This window comes from Moschus berezovskii, chromosome 11, assembly GCF_049115385.1.
Source record: "Moschus berezovskii isolate FMDL1 chromosome 11, NW_MosBer_1.0, whole genome shotgun sequence".
Classification (NCBI taxonomy): Eukaryota; Metazoa; Chordata; class Mammalia; order Artiodactyla; family Moschidae; genus Moschus; species Moschus berezovskii.
The window spans coordinates 36,391,668-36,412,675 of NC_142470.1; the positions used below are offsets into that span (position 1 = coordinate 36,391,668).

The following is a 21,008-nucleotide window of genomic DNA, read 5'->3' on the forward strand; positions in this document are numbered from 1 at the left end:
GGTTAATGAAATGTGGGGCTTGGGGCCTGAGACCAGGATTCCCCGACAGTCTGAGGAGACTATTTGTGCTTTCTGTGTGGACAGGGTGAATGGAAGGGCTGGGCTCCATATCTTCTGGTACTCACAGGCAGAGCTGAAGCCATTACTAAGCTACTGAGATGCTTCTGTGCCCACTGAGAAGGGCCTCTGTCCCCCATGTGTCCTGCGCTTGTTGATTACCTCAGGTAGCCTGATCTGCCCCTGCCTCCCCTGGATTCCTCACTATCCAGCAACTGAAGGGTTAACTCCTCAACCAGAGCGGGGTCTCAAGAAACCTGGGGCTTGTTCCGTATCAGAGATGACTGGGGTTGGTCTGTGCAGTGCCTGACTGATTGCTAAATATTAAGTGATTTGACTATGATATTTGGGGGTGTTTGTAAACAGGATAGAGTGGACTGTAAGTGTTAACAGTAAACCCACGAGATCCTGCTTCTTTCCATCTCTTTCACAGCCTCAGAGGGTCAGATCCTGGGACTGTGGCCAGGGGAGGCTTTAGAGTCTGATAAATGGAAAATACATTTCATTCATTTGTTTCCTGGGAAGTCATGCTCCTGGAAGACTTCAGTCAGCCAGGCCTGACCTGCTGTAAAGTGAATTTCCTCAGAACTTAAAAACTCTCCCACCTTTCAGAAAGTCAGTCCTAGAGGACCTGCAGAAACATGCACGACCTCTGGTGTGGATGTTAAAATATCAAGAGAGACAACTAGTGCCCATCAGTTGGTGACTGGATGAACCACATACAATGGAATACTATCCCTGATAAAAAGGAATGGGTGTAGTTCTAGGCGGGGCTTCCTCGGTGGCTTAGTCGTAGAGAATCTGCCTGCAATGCAGCAGATGCAAAAGACATGGGTTCAATCCCTGAGTCAGGAAGATCCCTTGGAAGAGGGCATGGCAACTCACTCCGGTATTCTTGCCTGGAGAAATCCATGGACAGAAGAGCCTGTTGGGCTACAGTGCATGGAATCTCAAAGAGTCAGATACAACTGGAGTGACTGATCATATGCACATAGTTATAGGCTATAAAATAGATGGATCTCAAAAACTTTATACTAAGTTAAAGAAGCCAGACAGTAATTATAGACCTCATGACCCTATTCATATACATTTTTCCATTTATATGAAACATTTAAAATAGGCAAATCTATAGCGATTTAAAGCAGAGTAGTCAGTCAGTCAGTGAGTGAACGGCCACCTTGTGCCCATGAGCAGATGACCTCTTCGCCACATGCAGAAGGGTTAGACACTGGGGCAGAGAAGAATTACTGTCTCTGGTGGGAGAAACACTTGGAATCAAAGGCAAACTTTTATCGAAATAGGCGTTTGTACACAGTAACTCCATCTATGCCTTCACCTGTCAGGTGAAATCTGCTCACTTACACACAGTCCTTCTTATTTGAAAGTCACACTTAGAGGGTCTCAATCTGGTCAGTTCTAAAAAGGAAATGACCGAGTCTTTTGTACTCATGGTCAAGCCTACAGTGTCCTCAGGCCACACTGCCCATGATGGGGTCACAAGCCCCATTAGGATAGATATGTGAAGAGGGTTTGTGGTTGGCTGAGTGTGGAAAGACGCATGCCCAGTGGAGGATCCCCACAACCTGTTCTGGGACACCTGGGCTGAATGATTGTGCATGAGGTGTGGGCAGCACATGAAGCCACCTGACTTGTCTGGTCAGTTGTTGGTACCTGGCACTTGCCCCTGAAAGGCATCTTCCATTATGACCTTGAAAACCACCTACTGAAAGGGTTTTCATTTCACATACACCTCTCATGTCTATCCACTGGGTCCTACTTTAGATCTCTAAGGGATTTCAAAAGAAACCAGACAGGAATGCTGCCTTCAAGTTCTCTCCCAGTGGAGAGACCAAGGGTGTAGAATCAGTTAGAAGGAGGTGGATACCACACAAGAGGTGCAGGTAAGATGCTCTGAGAGCTCAGAGGAAGGAGGCATTCCACCAGGCTGGGGGGATGCAAGCACATCACAGAGGAGGTAGTCTTCAGGTTGGTTCTGAAGGAAGCAAAGGACTCAAAGACGTGGACATGGGGATGGAGAGCAGTGAGGGGAGGGGGTTTCCAGGAGAGGAGCTGGACTAGAGGGTGGGTCAGAGCAGGAGAGGGCCCCCGAGCTCCAGTGCGAGGTGTATGGAACGAGGAAAAGATGGTGAGGGGCCCGTAGGTCTCACACACCTGCACTGGGTTTCTCCAAGGGTCTTGGTGACGTCAGAGCTATGGTTTCCTTGGATCTCCCCAGACGACATGGTGTATAGATGGATGGTAACCCTGTGTAACCCTCAGACACAGCCAGACCCAGGATTCTCAAGTGACAAGCAAGTGCTCTAACAGTGCAGTCTTGCAGTTTCAGAGGTGAAGGAGACAGCTCTGAGGCAGCAGGAAAACAAGTAGTTAGGTCTACTCGGAGAGGATGACCAGAAAGAATCCTGCTCCCAGGTGGAAGAGCAGGGAGGTCAAGCTGCCTGATGCTCCCACACGGCAGTGGGGAAGGGGTCCTCCGTCCACCTTTGCAATTCTCCACTCTGGTCGTCATCTCCTAGTCTGACCTTCAGAGGCCAAGGGGCCAGGTCAGGCACTGGTTTCACTGCTGAGCTGCATCATGGGAGTACTTGTCAGGAGGGCCTGGGGTGCCCCAGCAAGGAAGTGACATCCGGTACCTGTGGAGCATGGGGGTGAGGGCCAGAATCCCTTTTACCCTAATTGAGCCCTTGCCTAAACGCACGTCTCCTCTTGCCCCTCTGCTCTCCCTGACCCTCTCCTGCCTTCTTTCTTATGACTGAGCGATTGAAAGCTGCAAAGTTCTCAACCAGCCCCTGGGCCTCTTAGCATGGATGGCAGGATGCAAGCTGGTGCTTGAACAGTTTCTAAATAGAAGAGTTTCTAAAGTGCTCCGCAAGGCAACGGCAGTGGCAGCTGCTGTTTAAAAGAGTTTGATTGACACTGGCAATTGCACATATTTTGAGTCAGGAACACTCATAACAATCAGGGAAGACTCAATCAGATGCCGAATCAGATGGAAACATGTGATGCTGCCTCTGTCCACCCCGGAGGCCATGCTGCCAGTTCTTCCCCAATGCTGCAGACTCCAGAAACTGCAGGGAAGGGACAGGTGGGACAAAGGTAGGCCACGCTGGGAAGCAGAGGAGAGCAGGGGTGAAGTGAGACAGTCTGGGAAAGGGGTCTGGGGATGCTGGTGATGGGGCAGGACGGGACAGAAGACCCAGTCTGAGAGCTTCTTGCTGGTGGGGGTACTGGCCAAGAGACCAGGTAGCCATCCGGGCCACCCAGATTCAGGCTTCTCTACTTTGGATGGCATCCCGAAGATGTCTTTCCCAAAGAAGACTCTTGAGAGTCCCTCAGACAGCAAGGAGATCAAACCAGTCAATCTGAAAGGAAATCAACTCTGAGTATTCATTGGAAGGACTGCTGCTGAAGCTCCAATACTTTGGCCACCTGATGCGAAGAGCCAATTGACCCTGATGCTGGGAAAAATTGAAGGCAGGGGGACAAGGGGATGACAGAGGATGAGATAGTTGGATGGCAGCACTGACTCCATGGACACTAGTTTGAGCAAACTCCGGGAGATAGTGAAGGACAGGGAAGCCTGGCGTGCTGCAGTCCAGGGGGTCACAAAGAGCTGGACACTACTTAGTGACTGAACAACAAGTGAAGAAGGGTTTGCTCCTGGCTCTGCTCACTCTCCTTGCTGGAGATGGTGGGAGTCCTCAAGGCTCTCAGAGTCTCTGGTCTAACTACTCTTCACTGTTGAGCTCCCCCAAAGGACAGACCCTAAATCACGTTACACAGCAAGCCAAGGGTCTTGGGTCTTGGGTTTTGCACATACCAGACAGCCTGCTCTGGATCTGAAGTGAACAAGGTCCATGCCACATTACTGCCCAGATGGCAGGGGCCGGGGGAGTCTGACACGTGCACAGGTCACTGCTGCCCCAAAGCCTTTGCTCTGTGTGGGGAAATGAAGCAGAGCCTCATGGCTGGCTGAGGCTTGCTCTCCCTCTCCACGGGCACCCTGATCAGGGAGAAGGAAGAGCCAGCTCCCTGGTGCTCGTCCAGCTCCTTTACCGAGCTGTGCCATTTCAGAACATGGCAGTGAGAACCTCTATCCAGCCCTCCGCAGTGGGGACCTCATTCCGTGCCCCTCTGTGGTTCAAACTTGCTCAGCTCTTTTTTTCTCCAAAGAAGACACTTTTGATGGCTTGGGTGATGCTGCCTTTTTCCATTTTTTTCCAGCTAGTGGCGTTTGGAGCTTGTTGCTAAAACACACTTGGCTAGAGATCTTGGTTGGAACCTGGCTTTGCATAAAGAACACATCCCCTGACTCCATCGTACTTAGTTTTACAGAGAGGCCTGTTGAAAACTGACCTGGGGGTTGGGGGTTTCTGGGAGGTGGCTGCTGGGGCAGAGGGCCAGGTTTAGAGGGGCGGCCTTGGTATTAGTTGCCTCCCAGATGCATGGGGCCGATCTCTGCCTGGGCGATGAGCAGGCAACTCACACACAGCTCAGAAAACGCACAATCCCGCTCAGGCATCAGACTGTTAATGGACAGTGGATATAATGCCTTATTTGCCACCTGCCAGCCTGAGGGACTGAGAAACCTAATTAAGTTCCCTTAATGATTCTAAGTAGCTGACAAAAAGGTGTGTGTCTGAGTGTGGACTGAGGGAATAGGGAGGCTTTGCGGGGAGACTGGAAAGAATGGCCGGCTGGGTAACAGGCGTCTAACGGATGGCACAGTGTCTTGGATTCCTCAGTAGAGTACTTAGTACTTAGTGTGCTTGGAAGGTAGAGCGCTCCACCTCCCTCTCCGCAGCTGGGGCTCATCTGGGCTCTGTCTGCTTACGATAGGAAGGGGAGATGCTGCTGAGGAAAAATGCTTTCTCCGGTTTCTCACTGTGCACTTGATTTGCTCGGCAAAAGTCTTCTAAAGTGGACTGCCACAAAGCTTGGGCCACTGTGTGCATTTCTATTAGAATAATGTATGTGATGACAAAGCCCTCTGCACCCATCCTATTATCTGTGTAATTGACTTCAGTTACCGCTGGAAGAGGAGGGGCTGATGGCCAGCCTAGGGGGCCTGGAACCAGCCCTGGTCGGGATCAGTGTGGCTAGGGCTGGGTTCTTGTGTCCTGATGCTAGGCATCTTTGCCTCTGGCACAGGATAGTAGGAGTCTGCTGGACATTCAAAGCCAGAGTCATCACTGGGAGATCCCTCTGCCCCCCGAGGTCTCACTCACAGAGTAATTTACCATCTCCTGACTTGGTCTCCTCTCTGGGCAAAATGAAACCAAGAACAGGGTTGGCAGAGGGGTGGGGGAAGTCAATATAGAACAATTCCAGGGCTAATAAGGGCCACAGAGCTCTTTCACAGTGAATCTGGCTTCTGCAAGGGAGCCCTTTGGGGTGGAATAGGGGAGAAAATGAATTTTCAGTCCGGCTGTGCAGGCATGGAGAATCGCTCAGACTCTTCAATGTTTTCGGTCCCAGCCTTCCAGGTGCTGGCTGTCTCTGCTCATTTTGGAGGCTGACACTTACGGGTCTGGTTCCCACACTTGCTCTGGCATGTCACCCATCAGAAAGGAACAAGGATATTCTGCCAGACCACATAGCGGGGAGAAGCCCTGCTCTAGCAGGTTCCCAGTTTGCTCTTTCACTCTCTCATTCTGGGTCCTGTACATTGAGTTCTCTCTGGGCCCCAGGCTTTCAGGAGGAAAGCTGAAAGGGAGATCTTGCTTCCTGTAGCCCTGGCCCATCGGAGTGGTACCTGCACACAAAAATACCTGCCCCGTGAGCTTTAGGGTGTCATGTGTCCCAAGGAAGGAGAATTAATGCATTTTCCCAGGGGGAGAGGGAGGGGGAGAGAGAGAGCGTGTACACTTGAGAGAGAGCCAGCTTCTTGGGCTGGATGTCCCCTTCTGAGTTACTGAGGCTAGATTATCTCTGGGATGCCAGCATAAGAATAGAACTTATGAAGGAAGCGCAGGGACCTCTGGGAGCATCGTCTGACTTGCTAGGTCACACAGGGAGACAGTAGCTGAGGGAAGATGGGAGTTCGGGCCTCTTGCTTCCCAGATCACTTTTTTTTTTGCCATCCCTTGCAGAACCATCGAAATTCATAATCTCAAGTATCCTCTTACATCCTCTATACTGAGCTTCCCCGGTGGCACAGTGGTCAAGAATATGCCTCCCAGTGCCCGAGATGCAGGTTCAATCCCTGGGTTGGGAAGATCCCTAAAGTAGGAAATGGCAACCCACTCCAGTATTCTTGCCTAGAAAATCCCATATACAGAGAAGCCTGGCGGACTACAGTCCATGGAATGGCAAAGAGTCAGACATGACTGAACAATTGAGTACACACATAGGTCCTTCATACTACTGGTGAAGCACAACCAGCCCCTTGGAGCCACTGGGAGCTTGGAGGGCTGTCCAGAGCTGGAAAGCACCCATCCCCTCTCATTTCAGAAATATTGGGATACCTGTTTCACCTTTCTCAGGACACACAGGCATTTCCAACACAGACCTCATCCTCCACTCCTGCTTCTGTGTGGCCTGTGGCTTGAGGCCTTAGATGCTGGTGCTAGAGATGGTGGCAGCCCGCCTCCCCGCCCCCCCCGCCCCGCCCCATGGAGAGGAGATTCAGGGGAAGGGTGGTCACTGGTTCCTTTCACCTGATACAAATATCTTCATGAGAGTGAATAAGTGGCCTTCTCTGCTTGGGGAGGTAGAGTTTCAAAAGGTAGAGTGACACGAAGAATGGAGTGTATACTTGGTGGGACCACGGGGAAGTCACCGACACTTGTCAGGTGCTATCTTGCTTTTTTAAAAATGTATATAATGTGAGTATTTTCATCAGTTCAGCTGCTCAGTCATGTTCACCTCTTTGCAATCTCATGGACTGCAGCATGCCAGGCCTCCCTGTCCATCACCAACTCCCGGAGCTTACTCAAACTCACGTCCATTGAGTCGGTGATACCATCCAGCCATCTCATCCTCTGTCGTCCCCTTCTCCTCTTGCCTTCAATCTTTCCTGGCACAGGGTCTTTTCAAATGAGTCAGTTCTTCACATCAGGTGGCCAAAGTATTGGAGCTTCAGCTTCAGCATGAGTCCTTCCAATGAACATTCAGGACTGATTTCCTTTAGGATGGACTGGTTGGATCTCCTTGCAGTCCAAGGGACTTTCAAGAGTCTTCTTCAACACCACAGTTCAAAAGCATCAATTCTTTGGTGCTCAGCTTTCTTTATGGTCCAACTCTCATATCCATATGTGACCACTGGAAAAACCAGAGCTTTGATTATATGGATCTTTGTCGGTAAAGCAATGTCTCTGCATTTTAATATGCTGTCTAGGTTGGCCATAGCTTTTCTTCCAAGGAGCAAGCGTCTTTTAATTTCATGGCTAGTCACCTGTAGTGATTTTGGAGCCCCCCAAAATAAAGTCTGTCACTGTTTCCAGTGTTTCCCCATCTATTTGCCATGAAGTGATGGGACTGGATGCCATGATCTTAGTTTTTTGAATGTTTAATTTTAAGCCATTTTTTTCCACTCTCCTCTTAACTTTCATCAAAAGGCTCTTTAGTTCCTTTTCACTTTCTTCCATAAGGTCAGTGTCATCTTCATATCTGAGGTTATTGATATTTCTCCCTGAAATCTTGATTCCAGCCAGTGCTTCATCCAATCTGGCATTTCATGTGACGCATTCTGCATGTGAGTTAAATAAGCAAGGTGACAATATACAGCCTTGACATACTCTTTTCCCAATTTGGAACCAGTCCATTGTTCCATGTCTGGTTCTAACTGATGCTTCTTGACCTGCATACAGATTTCTCAGGAGGCAGGTAAGGTAGTCTGATATTCCTATCTCTTTTTTTTTTTTTATTGGAGGCAAATTGCCTTACATTAATATATTGGTTTGTTTTGCCATACATTGACATGAATCCGCCCCGGGTGTACTATCTCTTTTAGAATTTTCCACAGCTTGCTGTGATCCACACAGTCAAAGGCTTTGGCATAGTCAATGAAGCAGAAGTAGATGTTTTTTCTGAAATTCTCTTGCTTTTTCTATGATCCAACGGCAATTTATCTCTGGTTCCTCTGCCTTTTCTAAATCCAGCTTGAACATCTGGAAGTTCTTGGTTCACATACTGTTGAAGCCTAGCTTGGAGAATAGTATTTTCATAGTGGATGCCTTTCTTTAGTATGGGAGAGTCTAGTTCATTGTTCCTTATTTATATTATTTTCTATTAAAAGTCTGTACCTCCTCGAGAAGTATCTTCTCCTCTGCCTTCAAAAAAAGATTATTTGAGCATCTCCTATGAGTCAGGCACTGTGTCTGGAGCTGGGAGTATAGTGGTGCACAAGACATGGATCTTGACCTCAAGGAATACGGACAGATTTTTAATTCACATTATTCACTGGCCATGAGATTTCTAAAGTCCTTACTGGTTCTGCCCCCCACAGAACTAGAGCCTTCACAACCTGAGAAAACATCAAATCTGGGCAGTGAGAGGAATCAAGAAAGACTTTGAAGAACTGAGTGCCTAGAAAAGAATGGTAGAGCTGGACACAGGAGAATCATTCAGGAGAAGGTGAGGGTAGAAGTCTAGCTGCTTTGCTTCAAACATCAGCAACCCAGGTATCTCTTTAATTCAACTTCGTGCCTGGGGAGAGAAGGGACTGAGAATACACGGCTGTGTTTTCAGAGGCACTAAGTTATGAAAAACATATGCCTCTGTTGACTTGTAAACCAAGCTGTGGATAATACCAAGAAAATCTTGAGCAGATCGGAACATCGTGTTATTCTAAAGCGGTTCACTTACTGCTGTTTTGAGCGATTACTTCTTAAACCAGGCTCACAGGCTGGATCTATCTCACTGCTCCGCACTCTTGGTTGTGGAAACTTAGCAATCAAAACCAACAACTTTTTTCAAATGTCACAGTAAATCAGTGTTAGAAATAGAATTTAGAGCTTGGAATTGCTAATCTACTCCTTGCTTCAATGATCTGGGATGTTTTCTGAGTAAGAAACAAGGCCAGATCCTCCCACTGTTGCAAAGAACATTTGATTTGTACATATCAATGCCTGGCTGCACACTGCATTGCTAGGATCTCAGCCACTCTCCCACTCTTCTGCCTGACCCAAGCCTGTCTTGGCCGATGGTGCCATTTGGTAGGCAGTGGCAGAAGGGGTCGCTCCTACTCCAGCTCCTCCTCTAAGCTGCACTCTGAGGCTCACAGCAGTTCATATCTGGTCCCTTGAAAGAGCCTCCAACCGTCCCCACACTCTGGTTTCCCATCCTCCATTTTATCTCTGTGTCCAATGGCTCCCTATACCCCACAGCCTGGAGTCCAAAATACTTGACCTCCTATCCACCCTCTCCAAGGAGATTGCTCAGGATTCTCTGACATAGAATCCTCTTGAGTATTCTTGAACCCGCGTAAAACATTCCTGACTCTAAGCCTCTGCTTATCCTGATGGTCATTTCCAGAATACCCTTGTCCCTTTCCCATTTCCCTAAGACCTAAATTGTCCTCAAGTTCCAGCATATATATAATAAGCCCATTTTCTCCATAATGGCTCCCCTGACACATGGAGGTCACTGAGCCACCTGAAGACTGGCCACGCTCTGTCGGACCCAGCACAATGCTCTGTGTGTTGCTGCTGGCCTCTCAGTGTGTATGCTCCATGTCCCCCCAAAGCATGCAGCTCCTGTTACCCAGCAAGAGGCTGCACCATACACCCATTCCGTCCTCTGGGCTCAATGGAGGTTTAGTTCTTAACTGCTGACAAGGTGACAGCCAGTGACACTTCTCCAGTCACTTGATTCCCTCTCTTGCCCATAAGACAGCTGGATCTGACATTTTATGCCAGTGACTTTCCAAATGTGGTTGACACTCTCAATTTCTTAGGAAACTTAAAAATTCTTGGGTCCAGTATATGATTGCTGAATCAGAATCTCTGTGCATGGGGTCCAAGACTGCATTAAAGCCAGTTTTCTCGGTAAGTATAATGTTCAGCCAGTTTTGGAAACCACTGTCCTAAAATGTCTTGCTAAAGTCTTTTCAAAATACTTTTCCTATTTATTTGCTTAATTAGTTAATTAATTAATTTTAGAAGGAATATTTTACTGAGAGACATTCTCCCTAAAATTGAGAAAGTGAGGTTTTGCTACATCATAAAATTTGGGGAATACAACATTCATACCTTAGAATAGAGGAGAAGGGCATAGCAACCCACTCCAGTATTCTTGCCTGGAGGGTCCCATGGACAGAGAAGCTTGGCAGGCTACAGTCCATAGGATCGCAATGAGTTGGCCATGACTGAAACAACTTAGCATGCATGCACGTATGCACCTTAGAATAGATCCTGGAATTGATTTCAGCCTTGAATTATGAAGGTTCTTGGAGAAGACTAATCAATGCTCAGAGTAGCTACATAAAGAATCAGTATTCTCGAATGACTGTCTGATTGATGCCAAAGATGGAGGCTCTATTCCTTGGTTTAACGCATCACACAACACACACACATATTTTTTCATCAAACCTATTTCTCTTTTTTCTATATACCCCAGCATCTGCTACATGCATTTAGTGATGGTTAGGTAACTGAGTTGCAGCCAATGGAAAGTGAGCTGATGTGATGACTCGTAAAAATCTTCCTATGCAAGGATCCTCCAGCGCTCTTTCCTCGTTGTCTGTCTGAAGGGAAAAGAGTCAAAACTGGAGAAAAGGATGGATCCACAGAGAGAAAGAGGCTGGATCTTTGAATGACCAGATGGAAGCCGCCTCGCCAACTGGCACATTCATCTTTGCTTTCACATGAGTAAGAAATATGTTTCCCTTTGTACAGCCCAAGGGTTGGAGGTTTAATGTTACTCTGGGTAGTGTTACCCCAACTATCATCTCGTGCAGCACAAGCCTCGTTACCCAAGTGTGTTCAATGCACCCAGCATGGTTGGGTCAACGACTAACTGCCCCTGGGGGTGGGGTGCAGGATAAAGTTAGCCCTAGGCTGGCTGCAGGCTTCTCCCTGCACATCTGCACTACCTCAGGATGAGGGACAAGCTGGGGGAGCAGAACGGGCTTTAAGGAGTGGGGTCTAGTGCTCTAAGGTGCTAGTTCCTCCTCCCTCTGGGAAGTTAAGGATAGCAAGGGCAGGTGACTTGTGGAAAGCCTTGAGTCTGATGGGCTTGTGTGTGCATGTTCAGTCACTCAGTTGTGTCCAACTCTCTGTGACCCCATGGACTATAGTCCGCCAGGCTCATCTGTCCATGGAATTCTCCAGGCAAGAATACTGGAGTGGCTTACCATTCCCTTCTCCGGGATCTTCCCAACCCAGGGATCAAACCCACATCTCCTGCATTGCAGGCAGATTCATTACTGTTTGAGCCACCAGGGAAGCATCAAAAGCATACCAGAGTGGTGATTTAAAAAGGCACATGGTGACCGGCACAGTTTTTCCAGTAGTTGTGTATGGATGTGAGAGTTGGACTACAAAGAAAGCTTAGTGCTGAAGAATTGATGCTTTTGAACTGTGGTGTTGGAGAAGACTCTGGAGAGTCCCTTGGACTGCAAGGAGATCCAACCAGTCCATCCTAAAGGAGATTAGTTCTGTGTGTTCATTGGAAGGACTGATGTTGAACCTGAAACTCCAATACTTTGGCCACCTGATGCAAAGAGCTGATTCATTTGAAAAGACCCTGATGCTGGGAAAGATTGAGGCAGGAGGAGAAGGGGATGACAGAGGATGAGATGGTTGGATGGCATCACCGACTCAATGGACATGGGTTTGGGTGGACTCCAGGAGTTGGTGATGGACAGGGAGGCCTGGCGTGCTGTGGTTCACGGGGTTGCAAAGAGTTGGACATGACTGAGCGACAGAATTGAACTGAACTGAACTGACCGGCACAATGGCCTGGAAGGAAGCAGGTAGAATCTTCTTTGCTGGTGATGCTGGCCGGCTGGAGGTATGAAAGAAGGAAGTCAGGGAGGGTAGTGCTGGGCAGGGAGAGGTCTTTAGCAGGAGCTGATGGTAGGGAATTAAGATGATGGATTTCAAGGAGTGGATGAGGTAAAGGAAACTAACTCAAAATGAGTAAGAGGTGTAGCCTAAAAAAAAACCCAAACCAAAATATTTTGTTAATTATAATGGCTACCATTTACCAAGTTTTCAACTACATGTCAAGCACATTTCTTTACATATGTACATAGGAAGCAGACTAGCCTCTGGATCAAGGGAAAATTATTTCTCCTCTTTAGACCTCAGATTCCTCTTATTAAAAAGAGAATTAATTATAGAATCTATCCCAAGGGACTATTTTAAGGTTGAAATGAGATAATGCATGTTAAGCACTTGTTACAGTGATTGCCAGGCAGGGAGTACTCAACAAATGTTAGTTCTAATCATTGTCTACAATTTCCATGGCTCTATGAGGAAGTTGTGATTCAACTTACAAAAATATGAATCAAATACAACTTTTTCAGGAATGTGCCTAGGCCTGCAAACTAAGGTTTGTTGGAAATCTCTGGATTTCCACTCACTGTGTACTTCTCTATTCAGGTGAGAAGAAGTAATGAAAACGTCCCTCTCAGGCTGGTCTTATCACAGAAGACACTACACAAAGAGAGAGTATTGTGTATGTGAAACGGGGATTTGGTAGATGAGAAACAAGAACATATGAGGAGAAAAACCTTGCCTCTGTGGAGTTTCTGGGCTAAGCACATGAAGCCATAACTCTCAGCCCAACTGATCCTGTTTAAAAGATGTGCTTGTGAAACACACCACTTGTCATTAGGACAAAGGATGCAGAGGGAACAGACATCTAAATATTTCCAGGGGGAACATTTTCTTCTTGTTAGACTGTGTATTTAGTGAGCAGCTAAAAGCCTTTATAATGATAATGCTAGAGAATGAAGCCTACATATGTGTGATAAGTTATGTATGTTCTGTTTGGCTGTATGATGCAGTGATTTGTGGGGCACAGTTTGATCCATGGTGTTTCCAAATCCATCTCATAATGAGTTGAACTTAGCACCTGCTTCTGTGCTGTAAGCCTGTCAAAGCTTAGCATGGTGTGGGAACACTGTGCTTAACTTACTAGGATATATCATTATAAAGAGAAAAACTAGGGTATGTCCCTGCAAGAGACTGAAAATTAGAATAAGGGGAGAGAAATTGTCCTTTTTTTTTTTTTTTCTATTTTGAGAAAAGGTAGAATTAATTCTAGTAGTAAGAGTGGCAGTTGAATGGCAGGGCGAGGAGGGAAGCTGATGAGGTGGGGAGAGAATAGATAAAGCAGTTATATGAGGTAGAGGTAAAGTAACAAGATAACTTTTAAGCCCACATCAAGCCAGTATTTGAATTAGTGCTGTCCTTCAAAATTACCTTGAGAGCACACATCTGTATTCCAGGGATGTTACCACTGCTCAAAACATCTTGGGCACTTACTGCTCTTGGAGATTTCTCTTGTTACTATTTATAGTAGGTTGTAAAGTTAGTACCATTTCATAACGATGACAGACTATGGCATTATTTCTATCACTTGGCCTGTTTGTAAATGGACAGGAGAAATATCCTTCCATGGATCAATGCCTCCCTGTCAGCGGCCTTTATATACCTATGGCATATTCTCTGAGTCTTCACGGAAGGACTACTATGTGGTGGGAACAATCTGAATATAGCTCTCAAGTGCCCAGTTCTGGATCTCCCTCCTTACAAGGACCAGGGCACACAGTTAAGATCAAAGTCTTTTTTACAAAGTGATCCTGACAGGACAGTGCCCAGAGACAAAGGAAGCACAGGTACCAGGCAAGTCTCTAAGGAAAATACCTTGTCACGAGAGTAACAAATGCTGCTTGGGTTCATCTGATGGGACACAGGCATTGCTTTGATAGACAGAACTCTGTCTAGTAGTATCTCTTATAATGTGGTTTTATCTGTTCTGTTACACACAGGTTGAACAGAGGATGACTGTTAGATGAATTCCAGCAAGTGAAATTCTCACTTAATTCAGCCGGAATTTGAGAATACAGCAATTTCTCTCAATATGTCATTCTGTCAACATGCATCTATTGGGCATACTATGTGTCAGGTATGGTACTAGACGATCAGGAAACAGTGCAGTATAAGTCAGACCTGATTCCTGTCTCGTTGATGTGTATATTCAGATAATAAAAAAACAGATATCACTGAGTGACCAGATATTATAGGAGTGTTTCAAGAGCCATGAGACTATATTGTAGGTATACTATATAGTCTAGGGATTTTGGGAGGCTTCTTTGAAAAAATAAGGAAAAGTAGCAGTCAGGAAGATGGAAGGTGGAAGAACATTGCATGTGGAGGGAATGGCAGGTGCAAAAGTCTGGAAGTAAGAACTTACCAGGGTGCAATTGAGTTGAAAGAAGCTTAATGAGGTTAGCAGGTAGAATAGCAGAAGAACAGTATAAAAAGAGGCTGGTGAGATTATTGTTGGATAGATCACATGTGGGGCTAAATGAAGAGTTTTTTTAAAGGAAATTGAAAGGCACTCTAAAAACCACAGAAGCCATGGAAGCATGTTAAAAATGGGAAATGATTAGATTTACATTTCAAAAAGTTTATTCCAGCTTCCTTGTGCAGACTGGATTGGGTGGGGATAAGACATGCAGGCAAGGAGACGAGACTGGATGTCACTCCCATGTCTAGGCAGGCACTAGTTTCATGTAATACCCAGGGGCTATGAGGGATGTCCAGAGCCTGGGAGTTCTTTAGGGCTAATCTTTAAGCACTAATAAAGTTGCTTTTAAAACTTGGTAATGTGCGGAGGTTGGGCAACCTTGGAGCAGATGGTGGTTTGGGACAGCCAGGGAATGAAGTCCTCGCCCTCTAAAGGGCCAAGGCTGGGGAGCTGTCCAGGAGGCAGGTGCTGAATAACTGAAGCAAGGACTTGCCTAACGATACTTCATGGGATGTGGGCAGATGGTAAGGGGCATCTGCATGCTCTGCTAATGCCTACCTCAGGGTCAGGAGGAATGGAGTTAACATTTGTTTTTTTTTAAATCCATTTTCTTTTTCTCTTTCCCTCATTTATTTCCTTCCTCTACCTTCACCATCCTCCCATTTTCATTTTCTGGAGATCCAGGCAGCCACAGCACACTGTCTGAAAGTAAGAAGGATAATGTGCTTTCCCTTATAAGAAGGCTACAGAGCATCGATGATCACAAATTCATAAGAACCCTAACCCCACCCTTGGGTTTCATTACTGGTTACTATTGCTAAATTGGCCATCTTAGAATCTTCTGAGGCATTAGATGGAGAGATATTATTATTACTACTAAATCATCATCATTAGTAGTTACTACTAAGCATTTACTGTGCGCCAGGCAGTTCACCAAGCACTTTACTTCTCCAAGCCTAAGAGGTAGACTTTATTATCTCTGTATAATTGAATACGGCTTGACTTAGATTGGAGTTTGTGGTTTGTTCCATTTATTCAATAAATTATCTGAGGCCATATAACTAAGGGATGATGATGGAGGGTGTGGGAAAAAAAACTTACTGATATGTACTATACGTAGATGCTTTTGACAGACATTTTTAGTCTTATAATAATCCTGTAAAGTTGTACTGATATTATCATGTTGCAGTTGTGGGTGCAGTTGCAGGCCTGGAGAGGTTCAATTGGCTGAGGTCACACAGCGAGTAAGTGGCTGAGCCAGTTTTTAAACTTGGGACTCTCTGACTCTAAAGCCTGTGCTCTGCCATCCACAGTTCTTCAGTTTTATGGGGCAGCCACACATATAGTTGAGGTGGATTTTAGCATGTGAAAACTGCTCTGCCTCCTTCTCCTGCAGTTCCATTGCCTCAGGGTCTGGATGCCTTCCTCTTTCACCTCTAGTTCCAGGGAGGGGGAGGCCAGCATCCCATATCAGAGCATATCAGTGGTGTGCAGGCTCCTGGTGCACAGGGCCACTCGCATAATTGCACATTTATTAGGTCATGAGGCATTATCCAACCAGGCTGGCCTTTGTCTCAATCCCCACTGGACAGTTTGGTCTCAGTATTAATATTGGAAATGTCAGGCTGGTAAACAGCTTTTAACAGGAAGGAGGGAGGCTGAGAACAAAGTCTCCTTCAAACAAAACTTGAGCCGATGGAAGTGAACAGAGTCAACATCTTACTGGCCTTAAATCCCCTGGAGTGGCTATGAAAGAGAGAGGACTAGCTGGATTGAGGAGAAAAAAACCTTTTGATTCATCTGAATTAATTTAGCATCTCCCAGGAGGGAGGACTCTGGCATAACCTGCCTGTTCTCCATCCCCTGCACACAGCCCCCACAATCCCAAAGGACAAAAAGACTAGTCTAGGGTGAGGGCGCCCACACTGCCCCTTCCTCCACTTTAATTAAATCCATTTGTCCTGGGGGCAGCGCTGAGCCCTGGGATGTCCGAGAGCTTTGATCTTTAACCCATATACATCTGAAGGAGTGGGGAGCTGGTGCTCAAAGGCCGATGGCGTCTTCCTATGACAGCGCAGCTTGAGTTATGAGCTCCTGGAAATCAGCAGACTGAAGTCTGGGTGAAGAATTTGAGACTCAGCTTTATATTTACAAACTGTGTGCCAACTAGCATCACCCTCCCCTTTACCTTAAGCCCTTTGCCCTCATTTTTTGAAGGATCCACTAGGACGGCAAATTGTTTGGGGAGTCGAACGCAGAGGCTGCTCTGGATCGTACAGTTTGACATTTAGCCTGTTAAAGATGGCTTAAAGATCCCTTCCAGATCCATTTACCGGGTCCATTTATATACATGACTCCCTCCCTGCTCCCTCACTTTTTGGTCTGGAACAGATCAGCTCCAATCATTGAGGGTTCAGTGTGACACAGCGGAGCACCATGTGAGCAGCTGAGGTGGTCAGGCGCTGCTTGCTCCAGACTGACTGCAGGTGGCAGACTGGTGCCATCCTGGGCAGACAAGTGGCAGCCGAGCAGTTACTGCTCCATTTCAGAGCCACAAGGCATTAACGATCTTGTAGTCCAACCCTCTCAGTTTAAGATGAGGAGACTGAGGCCTAGAGGAGTTCAAGGTTACAAAGGTCATTAGTCTTAGAATTGAACTAGGAATCTGAGCCTCTGGTAGAAGCACTCCATTACTTACTGAATAATTCTTATTCACCTTCCTTGGGGCCAGACTTTTAGGAGCACTAGACTGGGGTTGGCTGGAACACCTGTCCTCACTCCAGTGCTGACCTGCTGGTGCTTCATCTCTTAGGTTCTCAGTGAAGGAGAACCTTGTCAAAGGGCAGGAATGGGGATACATGAGGTATTCCTACCTATGTCACAGGTTTTCTTGTCACTAATAAGGAATAACTAAAATGTCAAATGAGAAAGTAAGGCAATATCCATTAATTAAGAGAAAATGCCATATACATGTAAAGCCTGATTATTATCATATGAGTTGTTCGGTTTTACTTTTTCCTACAGATACCAGAGGGAGCCAATCAGGCTAGGCCAGAGGTGTGAGAGATGAGTGCTCATTAGCATGGAAATCCCTCAGAGTATCAGGTCTCCAGAAAGTATGTGTGTGTGAACATTTGTGTGTGCGCATGTGTATCTGAGATCTGGATAGAAGGAGTGGCAGGAGGGCGGACAGGTCCCCTCTTGCATTCTGGCTGACAGAGGAAGAGGGACAGATGCGACGGGTAAAGACCCACCTGTCAGCCACCTCAAGGAGAGGCAGCACCGTCCACTGCCACAGGCTCAAGCCTTCCAGGGTGGCAACATGCCAGATCATTCGGCTTTGTTCCCTCCCGGTTTTGTTCTCCACCAGCATCAAGGAGACATTTCCCTGCAGGACTCCACGGATGAGCCAGGACATTCGCAGCTGCAAGGAAGAGAAGAGTCAGAAGGACAAGGTGTTACTGTTGAAAGGAAACTGTAGGTCGCATTTCTGGGATTCTCAAGGGTTTTGCTGGAGACTCAGCCCAGGCCTTCCTGTGAGGAGAGCTGGCCAACCATAGCCTGACTGTTCATTGTCTTCCATTTTCACCAAAGTTCAAGGAGGTGGGAGGGGAAACTGATGGGCAATTTCGGCACTTTATTCAGGTTGATGGCATCATCCTAAATTTCACAGGTTTCTGCATTCTAAGATCAGCGGGGTATTAAATGAGCTTTCTAAAGAGGATTCAAAGAGTCTTGTCTGTGGTCCCAATTTCACTCTGTGACCTTAGGCACGTGATTTGGTGATTCAGTTTCTTTTATGATTTAGGTATCATTGATTTTTATTCCTTTTAAAGACTAATAATCTTATTTGAATGGTACCATGTCATTTGTTAGCTAGCTGGAGACCCATGACTCGACACCTGTGGCCATTGGTGGGCAAAGGTGAGACAAGAATCTACCTATCAACATTTTTTAGTATGATATCTTTCAGAGTGAGGGTGTTCACTTTGCCTAAAGCAAGATACAATTATATGTTTTCATTGTCTTTATTAAAGGTTTCTATGGCATTGTACCCTAAGACATACGAAAGGGAATAACTAATTTATCTCAGAAAGTTTCAGTACAGTCATGCCCAGAGGCAGTATATACTATAAACAAGGTCTCTGGTCTTTGTGCTTAAAGTAATAGAGGTTGTATGTTTGATAGAAACAGTCTATAGCAACATTTAAAACTTAGGACAACTACAGCATATGATTGCCCTAAATATTCCTGTTCAGATCCTTGTAATGAAAATGGCTATTATAGAAAGGAAAACAATGTATGTCCTATGGCAACCTGGAGTTTTCATCAAATATGGTGCCTCCTTTTCTCTGATTCTCTTTGTCTGAAGACATGCTGCTTTGTAAATCACTACTCCTTTTCTCCTGGTCTCTAAGTTCACAGTTGCCTCACAATTTGATTAAAGAGGTTACATACCATGAAGTACTTGAAGCAGAAGACCCCTCACTCTGTTGCATACCAACCCTTCACTAACAAGCCCCGCCTGGCATTGTGGTGCCTACGTGCTGTTCTACTTCTGAGAGCTGAGCCTGGTCTGTATAACCATAACCTCTCCACTTCTACCTTTCCCATCTCCCTGCATCCTGTGTAGCAAAATACTTGTCTCCACTGCACATCCCTAGCATAATTTCCCAAATCTATTAAATTATTTCACTGGCTCCACTCGTCTTTCTTGAGCAGTCTGGATGCCATGGTTGGAAATTTTAACCCTACTCTTGCTAATGAAGCTCCCTCTGCCCTCAGCTCATCATCCTGCAGTGCCCAGCTTGGGATGACGTTTGCCACATACGTTTGACCCCTGGCCACAGAATAGTGCTGACTTGGACCGTTGGAGCCTCAGTGTCCTGGATGACTGGTGATACTTATTCATCCGTTGGTGATTTCCACAGCTGATTTCTTAACACATGTAGTACAATGGGTGCTTCAAACGCTTCCTCAAACATTGATTTTGTCACCCTCTGGTTCCCAACGCCCAATTCATCCTTTTGATTCCTACTTTACTGATGAAGATTTACTATATCAAGTGCACTCTCCTTCAACCTCTATTCTCCCCACAGCATAAGTGTCTATTTATCCACCTTTTCTCTTCCTTTCCTGTTTTAGAGGAAGATGTACCGTCCGCTTTCTTCTATGTTAACCCTTTCTCTTTTCACCCTGCAACCTCTTTCCTTCCTTTCTTCAGCACCTTCGAAGTCTCTCTACTTTCTGGCTCCTCTATCTACAAACAAGATCAGGTTTCACTTCTCCTGGAAAAATACCCTTTATTTGATCCTGCTGGCTGTTCTGGCTTACAATCTATTTCTATATGTCAATTCAGATGTTAACATCTTGGAAAACTGGTATGTAACCACTGCTTCAATTTCTTTGTTGCCCATTCTCATAAATCCTTTCAACCTGTCTTTTATCCTCGTTAAAGTATCATTCACCATGTCCTTTACAACTTACTCATTGCACTCTAGATTCCATAGCCTCCAAACGTGCCTCTCTATCCATTCTTTCTCCCTTCTAAATTCTTCTGTATCTCTCTGTCACATTTTCCTGTTTATCACTGCCATCTGTGACTCTTCAACGGTTTCTCACTCTCTATCAATTAATAGCAAGCCATTCACATTCCTCTATAATCTAGGCAAATCAACTTTCCAGTCATTCAATAGATGTTTATTGAGTACTTTTGCTGAGCCACATGTATCATCCTAGGATGGTCTAAGAGCTCTGGAGTCTGAGAGATCTGGATGCAAAACTTGTTCCTGCCACTTCACTAAATGTGAAGCTCAGTTCTCTATTCTCTAAGATGGGAATTATTTTAAACTTACAAGGTTATAGAAACAATTGAATGAAGTAATAAATAGTGGAACAAGAGGTTAAAAAGGAATTCTGGTTGAAGCACGGAGGCAATAGATACCGCATTTCAATGGGAAGTCTGACAGCACAGTGAGGTTCAGGGCTTTCAAGAGAGGTGGATGAAAACAGGGTACACAATTCTTTATCCCTCGTCCGTACACTGGATGCAAAAATAGTTGGTGGCTGACTACTAGGAGAGAGTTTTGGGAAAGTGCTTTTGGTGTATCGTGAGTTCCACCTCACTTTGAGGAAGGCTGTCTCTTCACCCCAACTGATGAGAGAGTGGTTTCAGTGATCCCACGTCAAGTACTCGACATTCACCCTCTGCAGTTTGGGAGCACAGTCTATCTCTTATCTGGAAAAGCCTGAAGTATGAACAAGAGGGTGGTTAGCTTCTCTGATGGCAGAACAGAGGCAGAGAGACAATTTTGGGTGACTTGCATTCCCAGAGTTTGCAGAGGCAAAAAAAAAAAAAAAAAGCATGAGGGCTGCACATAGGCTACACTAGAGTGAGCTGGGTACAAAGGAGCCCATGTCAGTCATTGCAGATCTTACCTGAGAGGGCTGTTTGGAGGGGAAAATATAACTCAGCAGAAAGCAGCTGCAGGTATACTGAGATGCTC

At 46.0% G+C, this 21,008-nt stretch overlaps 1 protein-coding gene across 1 annotated transcript in view; it reads right to left on the reverse strand.

Moving 5' to 3' along the window:
• ALK (ALK receptor tyrosine kinase) overlaps positions 1-21,008 on the reverse strand; it is a 752,669-nt gene that overhangs the window by 75,569 nt on the left and 656,092 nt on the right. Inside the window, exon 9 of the mRNA XM_055400465.2 lies at positions 17,757-17,926. Coding sequence (XP_055256440.2) covers positions 17,757-17,926 — 170 coding nt within the window. The remainder of the gene's footprint in view (positions 1-17,756; positions 17,927-21,008) is intronic.